This window comes from Phocoena phocoena, chromosome X, assembly GCF_963924675.1.
Source record: "Phocoena phocoena chromosome X, mPhoPho1.1, whole genome shotgun sequence".
Classification (NCBI taxonomy): Eukaryota; Metazoa; Chordata; class Mammalia; order Artiodactyla; family Phocoenidae; genus Phocoena; species Phocoena phocoena.
In genome coordinates, this window is record NC_089240.1 from 93063290 (window position 1) to 93077781 (window position 14492).

At 39.5% G+C, this 14492-nt stretch overlaps 1 protein-coding gene across 2 annotated transcripts in view; it reads right to left on the bottom strand.

Annotated features, from left to right (window-relative positions):
• Positions 1–2873: 2873 nt before the first annotated feature.
• AMMECR1 (AMMECR nuclear protein 1) overlaps positions 2874–14492 on the bottom strand; it is a 103041-nt gene continuing 91422 nt past the window's right edge. For both annotated transcript variants that reach the window (XM_065901197.1, XM_065901196.1), the window contains 3 exons: positions 6807–6897; positions 5328–5424; positions 2874–2988 (listed from right to left, as the gene is read on the bottom strand). In XM_065901197.1, coding sequence (XP_065757269.1) covers positions 2874–2988; positions 5328–5424; positions 6807–6897 — 303 coding nt within the window. The remainder of the gene's footprint in view (positions 2989–5327; positions 5425–6806; positions 6898–14492) is intronic.

The following is a 14492-nucleotide window of genomic DNA, read 5'->3' on the forward strand; positions in this document are numbered from 1 at the left end:
TCAAGTATTACTTCTGAGCTGTTTAGAGATCATTGAACTTACACAATATTCTGGTGACAAGAGTGCAATTCACATTTGTGTTTCTGCACAAATAAACCACAACTGGCTAGAACACAACCTGTGCAGTCAGAATCTTCGTCTGAGTTAAAAACACATGCTACATATTTCAACATGTTCAAAGTTAATTCAAACTACGTATTTAACAGCTTTGTAATATACGACAAAGGTGAAAGGGTCTAGCACTTGTCTGAAGCACACCATTACAAGTTTGTATAACACCCTTTACACTACAAAGTCTTTTAGTCAACAGCTACTTAGACACAAAAATGCACTGTGCGTTAACTGGAACACAAAAGGAGACAAAACTATCCTTTTCCCCCAAGCCACGGTGGGAAATATTGCTGACCTCGTCCTCTGAAGCCTGCAGGATGGTTATTTCTTCAGTATAACATTATTACACTGGTAAGAAAATCTGTATAACATCTGCATATATCAAGAATTTTTAAAAATCTGATATGATTTTAGAGTCCGCATGACCAGTCACGTGACCTGCTCAAAATTGATTAGCACCGTTAAATACATAAACACACACATATGTATGTATTGTAAGTATACACACACACGTATGGGATAGATCTTTTCTTTAAAAACAAAAAAACTTCTAACCATGAGCTCACCCAGGACGAGGAGCCTGTTGAACTGATGAGATGATAGATAAGATGGATCAATATTGGTCTATTTTGTCTCTCTTCGGTTTGCTTGCTTTATTTACTTTTTTTTTTTTTTTTCTTGCAGCAGACAATATCATTCAGCTTGTGCTCAGTTTCCCTATAAGGGCAAGAAAAAATTTCCATCAGGTAGCCACTTGTTTTTATACTGAAAGACTAATCTGCTCCAAAGTGCTCCCAAGTAGAAATGAAAGGACTCAAAATCCCTTTCTAAAGCCCAGCAGCTAGCTTTCTCTGACTAATCTCTAGGTTCAGCGGAACTGGCTACCGAGATTCCATTTCAGGCTAACAATTGGCTTCTTGGTTAAGGCATCACGACTGAAAATGGTTATTCCAACAACAGATGCTGCGGACGAAGGAATACCAACAAACTTCTGAGAACTCTCATCGAAAACAAAAGCAGTTTGCTTCGCCATAAGGACAAGCAGAAGGAATTCAGCCGATTAATCTCACAAACTAGAAAAGGGTTTTCAAATTCTGAACTAGCGGTCTGTCACTTGTCACAGCAACTACATGTATAAGCTATGCCATCTTGATATTCAGTGACATCTCATAGTTTTAGACTATATATTCTGAACCACACTTATATTCATCACTTGAAATAGTTGTTTCCTGTTTGAAAAAAATTTTACACACACACACACATATATATATATTTACTACCATAAAATGAAGGTAATCTTTCTCCAGAATCATCTGTCATTTTTCCTGGGGATATACATATAGACCTCCCGTTGACATTAGGAAGTTCTTCTCTGCATATGCATCATGGGAAGACTAGCCCTGCAAATGAGCTGGGCTCTTAACAACTATATCGTATCTAAGTGCCAACTCCGTTTTTACAGGGGTAACATAACATCTTATCGATATAGTAGATGTGTTTCTATCAAAAGTATGTAGTGCAGAAAGAGATTCAAGCAATTTTATAGTATTTCTAAAACTCCAGTATTGTCCCCATGACAAACATGTCTGAAATCACGACATGTATTAACTTCTGTTTCACTAGATTATCTTTACTATTTCTTTAAATGGTAGCTAAAATTGTCTCTGGCCAATCATGATTATTGAAACCTAAAGCTAACAAATTTAAATTAACATATAATAGACACATGTCTCTTTTTGGTTATTTGCTCAAAATAATTTTCTTTTCAGCTTAAAAAAATACTTAAGAGTAAGCAATTTGTCTAATCTGTTGTTTCACATAATAGAAACAATAAAATTTTTAAGAATATTTCTCTAAATTGCCTTTCTTCTAACCCCTCTTAATTCCACATAATTATATTCTTCTCAAAGGCACTAAATTCTGTATCTGCTCTCTTCCTGATATTCGCTGCTTTTCAAAATAATTTCTGTAGCATATTTCAAAGGTAGCTTGTACTTTCTTAAAACAGTGTTTTAGTTTGTAAGTTGGTTCTATAAAGTGATGAGGCAGTTTTTCCTGTGATAACCAGCACAATAGGCATAAATGATTTCTCACTCTCTGTGACAAGTCCTATCATGGACCTTCGAATGTTCTACACTAGAACGAAAGTTCATCTATTCTAACCATGGGAAAAACATATACTTAAACAGTGAAGACCCACATACTAAGCTCTCATAGCAAAATGAATTTCAGACAAATTCAAGAGTCATATACAAATACCTGAATTTGATATGAATTACTCCCAAACACAGCTATCAAAAATCACCTATCTTACTGAGGAAAATGAAAGAAACACCTAAATGAAATCCTTAGAAACTGCATGAATTCTTCCATCCACAGTCAACAGAAGGAAGGAAGAGAAGAAGGAAGGAAGGAAAGAAGACAGGAAGGAAGGCAAGAAGGACAGAAAGACAAACCTGACCGAGACAGCAAAGCAAAATTCCATATAATATTGTAAGGAAAGAAAACCCCAAAATTCATATATGCTGCAAAAAAAAAAAAAATCAATGACCTAATATAATAAAACAGGATCATCTTAATAAATGCCATTTTCCTACCCGTTACCATGATGATCTTAACTGACGATGTCGAAGCTTCACCATGGCAACGGAAACTATCATCATAAAATGGTACAGTAAAAGAGATAGCTAGACCAAGAAGGGGTAGGGTCTCCTGGGAAGAGGTCTGCAGAGAGGCCCAGTGACTGGTTGTGTGGCTCAGTGTCAGGAATAATGGTTGTATGGCGGAAGGGGATGCCCAATGCCATTTTGGAAATGATGATGCTGGCGATGAGCAAGGTATTCAGCATAGCTCAAGGTCATCTTTTCACTACGGTACCTGAAAGAAAGTTAGGGAAGAGACAAAGTTAACATCACGAAATAGGTGACATGTGAATGTCAGAGCTAGGAGGGACCCTTAGGGATAATTCTCTAGATGAGGAAACAGAGGCCTAGAGAGAAGAAGTGACTTGCCCACTGTCACACAGCTAATAAGCAGCAAAGCTGAGATCAGAACCCAGGAATCCAGAGTCTGAGTCCGGTGCTCTTTGCACTCTACTACTCCTTGTTTAAATCGTTCTAGAAATTGTATTGCCCTCCTCAGCTCCGGTTTGCTAACAGGAAAGAACGGAGGAAAGCCAGCCTATTACCGTCACGTATGCATTTCATTCACTTGACTACTTTTTCTTCCGGGATCTTCCGTTGCTTCCTCTTTAACCATTCCTTTCCTTCTGTCCACATGTCTCAGGTCTTGCCATTAAGGGAAAACAGTAGCAACAAAAAACTCGTCTTGATCGTGGTATCTCAACCCTCTTTCCCCCCATCTTCAGGTTTCTTTTCATTGCCACACTTCTCAGAAGAGTAACGTGTATTTTCTACCTCATCTCACACCGCTCCTCGGCCCTGTGCCTCTTGGCTTCTGCTGCCACGCTTCCGCAGAAACTGCTCTTTCAGAAGCCACCCCTCATCATGCCTGACCTCTCCATTAGGATACCGCGCAGCACTCCCTTTCGGAAGCTCTTTTGTGCCTTGTGTTCCACAACTCCATACTCCCTTGGTTCTCCCCCTGCCTCTCGGACTGCTCCCTCTCTCTCTGACTACTCATCCTACCCTCGCCTTGCAGGAGTTTCCTACATTTCTACCTTCAGTTCTTCTGCCCCTACGCTCTGTCCCAGCTCAGTGAACTCTTACCTCACAGCTTCCACTATGTCCTCTTTACAGATGATCCCAAATCACCATCTCTAGCCATGAGCTCTACACACGTACATTTTCAGTGACCTATTGGACATTTCTATACAGATAGCCTAGGAAGCACTTCAAATCCAGAATCAACACGTTAATGTAACTCTCCCCGACGTGGTCCCTCTCTTGGTGAAAGGGACTGCCTTGGTCCCTTTTATTGAGATGAAAGCCTTGACTGGCTCCTCTTCCCTACTTCCGAATGATGACCAAGTCCTTTCATTTTCCCCACAATATTTTTTTTTCCTTCCTTTCTTCCCATCCCACTGCCACAGCTCGTGTTAAGGCTCCCATTTCACCTTCTTTGGATTGCTGCCACAGATTCTTAGACAATAACAGTGTCTCCTAATTATTTTTCCTGTTTCCGATTCTAATCTTACACTTCCCCAAATCCATCTGTTCAGAACCCTTCAATGGCTACCAATTGACTATAGCATCAGGTTTAAACTTCTTACGCTCTACCTTCTGGGCCATATTTTCCCCAGTGACCACCTTCTCTATGTACACTGAGAGACCAACCAAATCAGACTATTGAGAAGATTCCTTAGAACTTGCCCCATACTTTGCCACCTACATGCCTTGACTCACCAAGTTCTGTTTAAGTTAATCCCTTTGCTCCCCCACTCTCCACCTGTCAAATGTTCTACTCATTCTTCCAGCCCAGCCTCACATCTACCTCCTCTTTGAAATTTTCTGTTATCCTCAGCCCCCTCCTGGAATTCCTCTTTCCCTACTCTATGATCTCATATCATCTATCACATTCTGCTGTATATTAATAATTATTTTTGTACATGCCCTTCTATTCTCCTAGAATATGAACTCAGAGAGAGCAGCAGTGCAGGCATTTTCAAATTTGTAACTCCTCAGAGCTGAGAATAGTCCATTTTTAGACTATAGGCATTCAATGTGGTTTTGTGGAATTAAAAGAAATGGAAACGGCAACTCATTTTCCCAAAATGTTTGATAGTTTCCTTTTTAAATAAGTACCCCTACGAGCCCATGCAGAAATACATTTAGCATTTGTCAATTGTGTTTTTCAGCAAGCTTTCTATCACTGCCAAAATTCTGAGGTGAAACTCAAATTTGCGGACTACTTATGAGGATCCCGGGGTTCTGCTAAGCAATGTCAAAAGCTGGCCAATTTCTAAATTCAGGTAACTTTCTTCAATGATGTACTCGAAAGGCTCAGAGGGCTTTCTTTAACAAAGCCAGAGTAAGCCCACAGAGCTGTGATGCGAAGGATGGGCTCATACATCATATGGGCTTTACTGCCAAGCGGAGTTCATTGTATTCACCCTCAGTACAGCCCTGCCATTCATTTCCACTCTGTTTCAGAAAGGGGAAGCAAGTATAGTTAGAGAGACCAAAGAAATCAAAAGGTTACAGGTATACGCGTCAAAATGTACTGGTCAGCCTTGCACTAGGAAATGCCTTCTGTACCTGGTCAGTTTTATGGTCTTCCTGAATTCATTAGTAATCGGAGCTTTGTATCCTCCTTTCCTCAGTAAGGAGTCTATGGTCTGAATATGGTCCCATCCTGTGGAGAGCAGACCAGATAAAATACCAGTCAAGCACATGTAATAAGCACTTTTGGTTAAATACAAAATGACTGTAGAGGTCAGCTATCACTGTCACCGACCCCTTTGGTCCTAAAAACAGTCACACAGAAGAGCTAAGATTTCATCCTGTACAGAAGCAGGGACACCACGGGACACCTTAAATTCTAGCTATCCCTGCTGGCTAGCAACACTGGCTTCTTTATCTCAACTGCATTCGAAGGCAAGGAGCCTAAGAGGCTGGCGGGCAGTAACTGCTCGGTCGTGTCTCAGTAACAAGCCACAAACATTGTACTCTCCTCTAACGGTGACATCTTTAAAAGGGGAGGAAAAGCCTCACTGAGCCAACTCAGTAGTACTTAGAACTCCCACACTAACTCTTGGTAATCGCCATTTCTCACCGTATCTTCTGCAGGCTATCAAGTGCATCTGTGTGCAGCGTTCAAAGGCATTTTTAGGGGTTCTGACACGGGATGCACACTCATACCCGAGGCCCTCGACCTCTTATGTATGTTTTACAGAGTCAGTGGAACTACAGAATTAAGAAATTTTCGAAAGCAACCCCAATAAATCTGCAGATAGCGCTCTCATTTGGGGGGTTAATGATATCAAATTTTGTAGTTATAGATCATATTTATATGAAACAGATATGGGAAAACCAAATTACCAATGCTTTCTGATGAGAAGAAAAGCTCCATGAGATAAAGAAGAGGTATTCATTTCAACTAACATGAAACTATAATTTAGCAGTGGCTAGAAAGGACAAGACACTACAGAGTGAAACGTTATTTTGTGTTACACTGGTCGTTCATAAAGGTTTGTGCTATATCTGTAAAATCGAAAAACGTTTGTTGATTAGGGACATATAAAACACTAATAGTTCATGTATTCTCAATGCTCCTTTTCTTCATGGGACACTTACAATCTTAATAACAGCAGAAGGAGTAATGGCAACCACCTAAGAAGGAAACATTTGATACTGACAATGAACGGTGTGGCTGATCGTCAAACGAAAGGCTTGTTTATGCCACAAGGCTACAGCCCAGTGGAATATGGGAAAATGGCGCTTAAAATTCATAGCAAACCATCGCCTAAAATAAAGCCCAACTTTTACAAATCTATGCTCTTTTTGAAAGTATACTTTTATATGTTTTCGCTGCCAAACTTCAGTGCAGAGATTCAACTTCTGTGTAATTCACCGATTTCATACAGACATTGCAGTGGCAGCGATGGAAGAGTCATTTCTTATCATCTAACAGTGATCAATTACCAGATATAACTGCAAGGTCAGATAGCGCATTTCAATATGTATTATTTGTTTAAATTCTTCACTAGGTCATATGAAATAAAGTACAACAGTGACCTTGCTCCTTTGCAACCTCCGGTAGGTAGGTGGCGGTGCGTTTTGATCCTTTTTCGTTGATGAATTCTATTCTAATGCCATGTACACCCACCTGAAAGAAATTGGCAGTTTTATTAGTACAGTCTTCTTCACAGAGACAGAAAGAAAAAGTTATAATTTAACTTTCAGAGAATGCAGTTCTTCCCTTCCCCTTGCTTTTGGAAGGGCATATCTGTTTTCTCTTTCCGAAACACTGACTTTGAGGATTGAAGGCCATTATGATGGCCATGGAGACTTGAAAACACTGATTTTTGCATGTGCCCAGCATGCACCGGGCTATGCCATTCTGTTTGGAACCAGGACCACCATTCTGGGGCTGTGTGTAGAATAAGACAATCGATGATGGCAAGAGTCCTGCCCCCACCCCCAAATTGTGGCTCATGACAATAAGGAACTAGACCAAGGGAACCGACTTCAGAGAGATAGCAAGCAACCATCCTGCTTTCAGGGATAATCACCATTTCAGATTGAGTTTCAAATCAATCTGGGACTGGTGACTCTCTTCCCAAACTGTCTAGTCTCTTTGAAACCTTGAATTATATGTAGATAAACAAACACAGATAAGACCGAAAAAAAATCTAACGATCAGATCCTGCATCGTCACCCATTACGGCATTTCTAAAAAAATGTATTATGGCTTAGAGTGCGCAGGTGGCAAACCCTCACTGTATATCTACAACACCGCTGCCAAATCCGAGAGCAATAAAGATTTCGAATGACTTTGGGGCAGGGCATTTTTACACAGTTTCTTATATACTAACCCAGAGACCACTATAACTTTTATTATGTGAAAGACAAACTTTTGATGGTACCCTAAAAAAGGTGGTCTCCTAAGTAAGTGTGGGCAATTTCTTGCTAATGTTTTAAGAAAGTAATCTACTTTTTCTTTGATTAGCATTCAATCAAAAGGAATCTGTCCTTTCCCGTCATGTCTCACACAGAATAGTGTATAGTGCTAAAGATCACAGAAAGTTCTTATCTTCTTTATATACACTGATAACAAAAGTGACATTGCAAAAGTATAACAACTCCATTCTGCTCTCCCAAATCCATGGTTGCTTTAGATCAAGGGTTCCCAGGTGGAGTTTAAGGTGGTCCAAGGTCCAGGAGGGTAAACATTTTTACCAGAGAAAGGGGCTTCTTTTCAGAGCAGGTGGCTACATCCATTCATCTGTATGGAGGTAATAAAGGTCTAGAAGAGGAAAAGGGGTCCATGAAAACTTCTTTTGTTTCTTCTGCGCTTAGCCTGAAATTTCCCAGTTTTTCAGGGAATAAGAAGTCCTCTGGAAAATCCATTTTATTTTTTCCCCAGGTCTTCACACATCCATCCATTAGAGTCTGTCAGACCTTATGAGCAGTTGATGTTTTTTTTATTAAAGCCTATCTCTGTGGCTATTTCTTCTACCTAATATCAGTATTCTTATGAATATCCTTCTGCTGAAAATGCAATCAGGGCAGCTGTTTAAAAACTAACACAGTGAGGCCTCTCATACCCTGTGGGAAATGACTACGGACAGCTGAGAAGAAATATGAGTGCTTAGCTATCAGGCATTTCCAGGATAAAGGACATCTACTAATCTCCCTAGTGCCTGACACGTTACGGAGACAATGACAAATTTGCAACAGTTTCTGTATACTGACTTTCTGATCAGTGACTTTGAAATTTTTTCCTTCAACAATATTAGATCCTTCATAATTTGTTTTTAAAAACATACGGCATAAATAATTTATGCTACCATCATTCACTGAGGTGAATTCTGCAGCTTCAACTCAATGTATCAAAAATCTGTCATGTTAAAATTGAAAAGAGTTCTGGTGTTTATTAAGGTGTCTCATCTAAACTGTGAGAGGAAGACTGTTTCCCTATCTGTGAGATGAGAATGTTAGACTCAATCAGTGCTGTTTAATTGGTATGGGGTCGGGGTGCGGGCTGCGAAGGTTATCAGAATTTCAGGTTTCCTACTTCAGCAAGTATAGTTTGTAAAAAGAATAACTCCCCAGGTGATCTTTATTCCGGGTTAACTAGATAACCTCTAATAATCAGTCGAGCTCCGACAAACTGTGGCTAAGTATCGGGGGGAAAAAAGTGATTTAGGCAAATTGGAGGTGATTTAGACATAAATCCTTTCTTCATAGGAGTACATTCTGTGCTAGTCAACAAAAATGACAGAGATTTTGAAGCCTAGTAATTTAAAAATGAAAAGAGGTAAGACCAGTTGCATGGTATGCAAATAATATCTTAATAAAGATATATGCATATGAAGAGGTTAAGACCAAACTGGAAGGACATGTTGACCAAAATAAAAATTACTCATGGATAAAACTGATTTACTGTTGTATTTTGAGAAGGCCCCGCCATCAAATCTGACATGAAAAAAATTACCCAAATTCCCCCATTTTGAATTAGTACCACATTTACAATTTTTAATTCTTTTCTGTGTTCCTACGATTCTGAACAATCGAAAGCCCCTGTAAATTGCACTGTAGGTATGGTGATGTCCAAGTGATTCCTTTGTGAGAAATAACTTATTTCTTAGGTCAAAAATATACTCCACAGAGATATAAAGCCAAAGCCAGAGTGACCCATTTTTTTTTCAACTAGTGGAATCAGGAGAATGGTAATAACGTTCTGAACAGAATCAAAGTATAATATAGCCTTTTGTCACCTGTTGAGTAACAGCATCTCGCTCCCAGAACCACAGACGCCACCAAGTAGTCATACTGCACAATCAAAACAGGAGAGTGGAAAATGGCCTGCTGTGGAGACTGACCCAATCTGGCCAACTTGTGGTAATCACTGGCTTTGCAAATTAAGTCATCTCCACCGAAATGAGCACCAAAACTAATTCTGTACTGTTGGAGGGAGGCATCTGTCACAGCTGCAACTCCAAAATGGAACCCTCATGTATAATAATTGAATCCTCCCTTCAACAGACTGGAGAATCCTTCAGGCCAGCAGCATCCCAAGAGACAAAGGCTCTAGCTGCAATGATCAGCTAGATAAGAGATCAGCTAACCAGGGGTCTGGGATCCCTTGAGGCAAACTTGCTAGAAAACTCTACCGCAGTAACTTTCCATTTCTCAGGATGGATAAGGAGTTAGCATATGGGAAAACTATGTCACCAAACACCCCTAGCCACCACTGCCCAAAGTACAGCCAGGTGAGCAAAAGCTGGAGACGTGCAAATCTAGCCTTATCGGAGTCTTCAGGTCATTTTCAAAATTATTAGAAGGTCTGGGGAGAAAAATGCTTTCAAGGTCCATCAGCTGTGATAATGTCCTTTTAATCAAGACTGTACTTTTGCTAAGCAAAGCTATAAATCAACTCGAATGGTAGCAAATTAAATGTAGGACTTATAGATAAGAGGATATGGAATTAAACAGAGCTGTATCTGTGTGTGCTGTGAGCGAACATTAAGAGCAGTTCAACAGATTCCTATTTCATGTTAAAAAGAAAGCCATATTTATTCCGAACCTTTCCAAAGCAAGTGATTTTTATTAATGCTATTATACAATCTTTTGTTTTTAACATCACCCAGAATGATTAAATATCAAGATTAATGTTAGGACCCTAAAATATATCTTGGTTATTCTGGAGTTGATTATTCAGTGTGGGGATTATGCATCCCCAACTCCCCCTGGCCTCGGCCTCATCCTCTTTCCTCTCTTGTCCCTCTCTCTATTTGTTCACTGCTCTATCAGAGAGCACGTGGGCACAGGGAAAAGAGATACACGCAAATTAATCAATTTTGCTACATAGTAAAAAGGTTTGGTAGGAGAAGAGATTATAAATAATGGCTAAAATGAAGCTTCTAGACTGTCTGCAGATTTCATTTATCCTTGTTATCTGGTCCCTTGTTAGAAATGTGGCTTCATTTAAAACTATTACCCCCTAATGCAGTGACTCTCAACGCAGGAACATTAAAAATAAGTGCCCTCTCCCTCCTCAGTATAATACATAGTCCATATTATGCTCTGCTCAATTGCACAAAGTTTAAAACACCCTAGCCTGTCTATAAGGCAAGTGTTAGTGCTATAATTCACTAGCCGCACTACAAAAGGGTCTCGCTTTTACTTGTGAGCCTAATCAGCAAGCCAACAATCTGGATATGCTGAAACATGAAAAAGTCATCTGGCTAAAAGCATCAGTGAGTATAAAATGTGCTCTGGTGAAGTGGAGTAGGCTCCACGCAAGCCTTGGACCATTTGGGTCCCCAATTACCTACACGGTCCTGACCCTCAAAGCTAAATCTGCCCCTGATCACATCCTGGCCAATAAAACCAATTTACTTCCTCAGGTTCATCCTGTTTTAGCAATGTCACAGTTAGTCCCACTCGTCCCCATTTTCAGAACCAAATGTTGGGTTTCCCTGTAACGCTATGGCCATAGCTCACTCCACTGATTTTCAGTGGGTTCACCTTGAATAAAATAAAAAATATCAGGAGGCCAAAGAATCAAACGTTTGTCTGACATGGCTTTGTTGCTGATATCATTTGGCAAAATAGGCTTTGCAATTAACACAGCAGCCAGTCGCTGGTCATTCATGTAAGACTGACCTGCCAGGCTCAGTATGCCAGTTCCATTGAATTGAACGGAAGGACTCTGTTTCTAAGGAGAGGGCACCCCCTAACTTCTAGAGGCTGGCATCATAGGAGACACACATGCTCTCTCTCACAAAACAGCCGGTGGTACCACGGACAGAAACAAACACTGCATTGGACAACCCATGGGTCTGACCCAGAGTCTGGTGTTTCTAATATTTGTAGGAGGACAAAGCCACAAGTGATATTTTTGCCTGAAAGCACAAAACCCATAACGCAGCACCTTCAACTCATTCACTCATAGCCCCACGGTACCTTTTGCCCCATCCCCAGTTCAGCCTTCTGCAGACTGACTCTTCCTCTTCCCAATGAAAGCAAATTCCACATAAAAGAAGAAAATACTCCAAACTTGGGTCTCCACCAAGAATAGTTCTTATTTGAGCAAGTAAAATTAGCATTTTCATCATAAAGGCTGATGACAATTTGCACAGATCCTAATGAAACACTTCCCCCAATCCTGATAATGTCGACCACACAAAAATAATGTCGACCACGTATTGATTGTCCAGATCTGCCCATCAAATCCTCAAAGTTGTGATTCCTCATCGCTTTAATCCACCCATCAACTTCAGAAGTAAGTCTGAAGTTTTGAAAGTGCCCATCTGATTAACAATTAACACTTAACAATTAACAATGGTTAACAATTAACACTTCAGAATCTGGCCAAATAATAAATTTTAAAAACAGTGTTGCTGCAATTCAGGGTTTCTTTCTCAGTAATTTTTACTTTTGTAAACCTTAAAAATTATAAACATGGATTTTTTTTGTTTATAAAAATAGTACGTGTATATTACCAAAAGAGAAAAATCCCTTTTGAAAAGTACGAAGGAGAAAATAAAGATGACATGTAATCCTAGTACCACCTAGAGACAACTCTTGCCTTCGTGACTTAAAAAATAATCTTCTCTTGAACCAAATGAGATGTCAACAAGGACTATATTGTTAGGCTGTTTTTATCCATTATCTGACCAGTTCCTGTAGCTGTGCTTGCTTTCAAATCTCCTTCAAGTGAGAAGCTCTTAAAAGCACAAGAAATACTACACAAATAAATCAAAAAGGGTAATTGACTGCAAAACCATCACTTGGGCACAAGTAACCTTTTAATAGAGTCTACTATAAAAACTCCACTTCACCATCTACCTCAGCTGAGGTTCGTTTTTTTTTTTCCCCCTGTTGTTATTTTGTGAAAACAACTGCAAAGGTCTCCTTGACCAAAATACATATAAGCTGCTCTTCTCTAAAATCCCTGCAAATCGGACACCTTTAGCTTAGAAATTAGTTTGGTCTCCGTGGACCAATTCTTGGCTTTTGCAGAGCTTACCAAAACACCAATTAGTGCCAATTTTGATTCATGTAGGAGATGTAGGAGACTTAGACATCTTGTCTATCAGGAACATAAAGCTGCCAATTTATTTCACAAAGGCCACTGAACAACAATCTGAAAACTTGTATTTTAACTAATATACGTGCAGCTCTAAAATACCTGGACTAGCTAATAATCACCCCCATGAACTCTGAAAGAATTAGTTTAAGATTTTAAAATAAAGCATGGCTAATGAAGAGGTGCTCTGAAAAGCTATGATGCCAAACATGTTTATATATCATTTGCAGTGAAAGAAACTGTTCTTACTCTAAGGTTTTGCAGGGAACAAGAGACAGCTCAGAATGCAATTAAGGGGAAAAAAAACCTATTCTCTGTAATGATTAATTATAATGAGCATTCCTTAAAAATTGAACAACCTGAAGCTTTCCAAGGAAAGTTCAGGCAACACAGGTGACCTTTAAATAAAAAGGCTGCTTTTTGTCAAAAGTTAGAAAAGTGCATTCCTACCATTTTTTAAAAGGGAATGAGGAAGGGGGTGACTTTACAGACAAGGAAACTAAAGTAATAAAATAATTTTCTTAAAACCTAGAGATGTGATTTAGTTTGCTTTTCAAAGGCTGAGGGGAAAACACCTCTTGCAAATGTACCCAATATAAAAATAATGTTTGCCTGATAAGAAACTGAGAACAATCTTACACACATTACAACTGTACATTGAGTACTGACTCAATACGGTGTCACTCAGTCTACAAAAGAGATTTGTTCCTAAAAAGTTCCATATGGGTTGAACTTATGTGAATGAATTAATCTTCAAGTCATGAGGAGGACAGTAAAGAAACCCTATAGTGTGTCCTTCTGCAAAGGAAAATATCTATTTGTAAAGTGAATAATCACTCCCTAATATGTTTGCTTAATTTAGATTTATACATATAATATTGACTTAGAGGATGATGCAGTAATATAATAGAAGCATATATGGTTTAGAATAGAGTATTTTTCTTCCTAAAGGAAATCCTTTTGTGAAAAAGAAATCTAGAATGTAAAATTTTTAAAACTTGACTATCTTTCACTTTGTTGCCTACATTTAAGTTGGCAATGGCCATTTTAAAAGTTAGGGACCTCTTATGACTTCTAAATGGCTAGCAGTGATTGACTCCCTGGAAGTAAAACGAAACAAGCCAGTTTTAAAACGGGAGTCACAGCGTCACACTGTGTCAGCATCCAGAGAAACCTTAGGAATTATCTAGTCCAACTTTTCCAGCTTCCTGGTGAGGAAACGGAGATCCAGAAAGGTCACCAAGCTGGGTAGTGGCCGTTAGGAAGAGAACCCGAGTCCCCTCGTTCCCACAATTCGGTACTCTCTTTTTATCAAATGCCAGGGATACACACACAGAGTCAAACTGTACAGGAAAGAGTAGACTGGAATGCAACTACTAGGGAAAGGGGTGGAAGAGTTTATGGATTTGGGGGAAGAAGCAGGAAAACGTTCCCACCACCAAACAACACACTGGGAGGGAAGCAGGAAGCGACTGGAGGAGGCCTGAGAATGGACTACAGCAGCCCATTTCACTAAGAGTACCAATAGCCAATGGAAATTTTTATGCATTAAATCACCTTCTAGAAGTCACTTTACTTTGTTCGGCTTGCTTCCTCACTAGGCTTCTGATACATTGAATTGTTGATTCACAGCAAATTCTTTCTAGATGGCCAGGAAGCGTGAA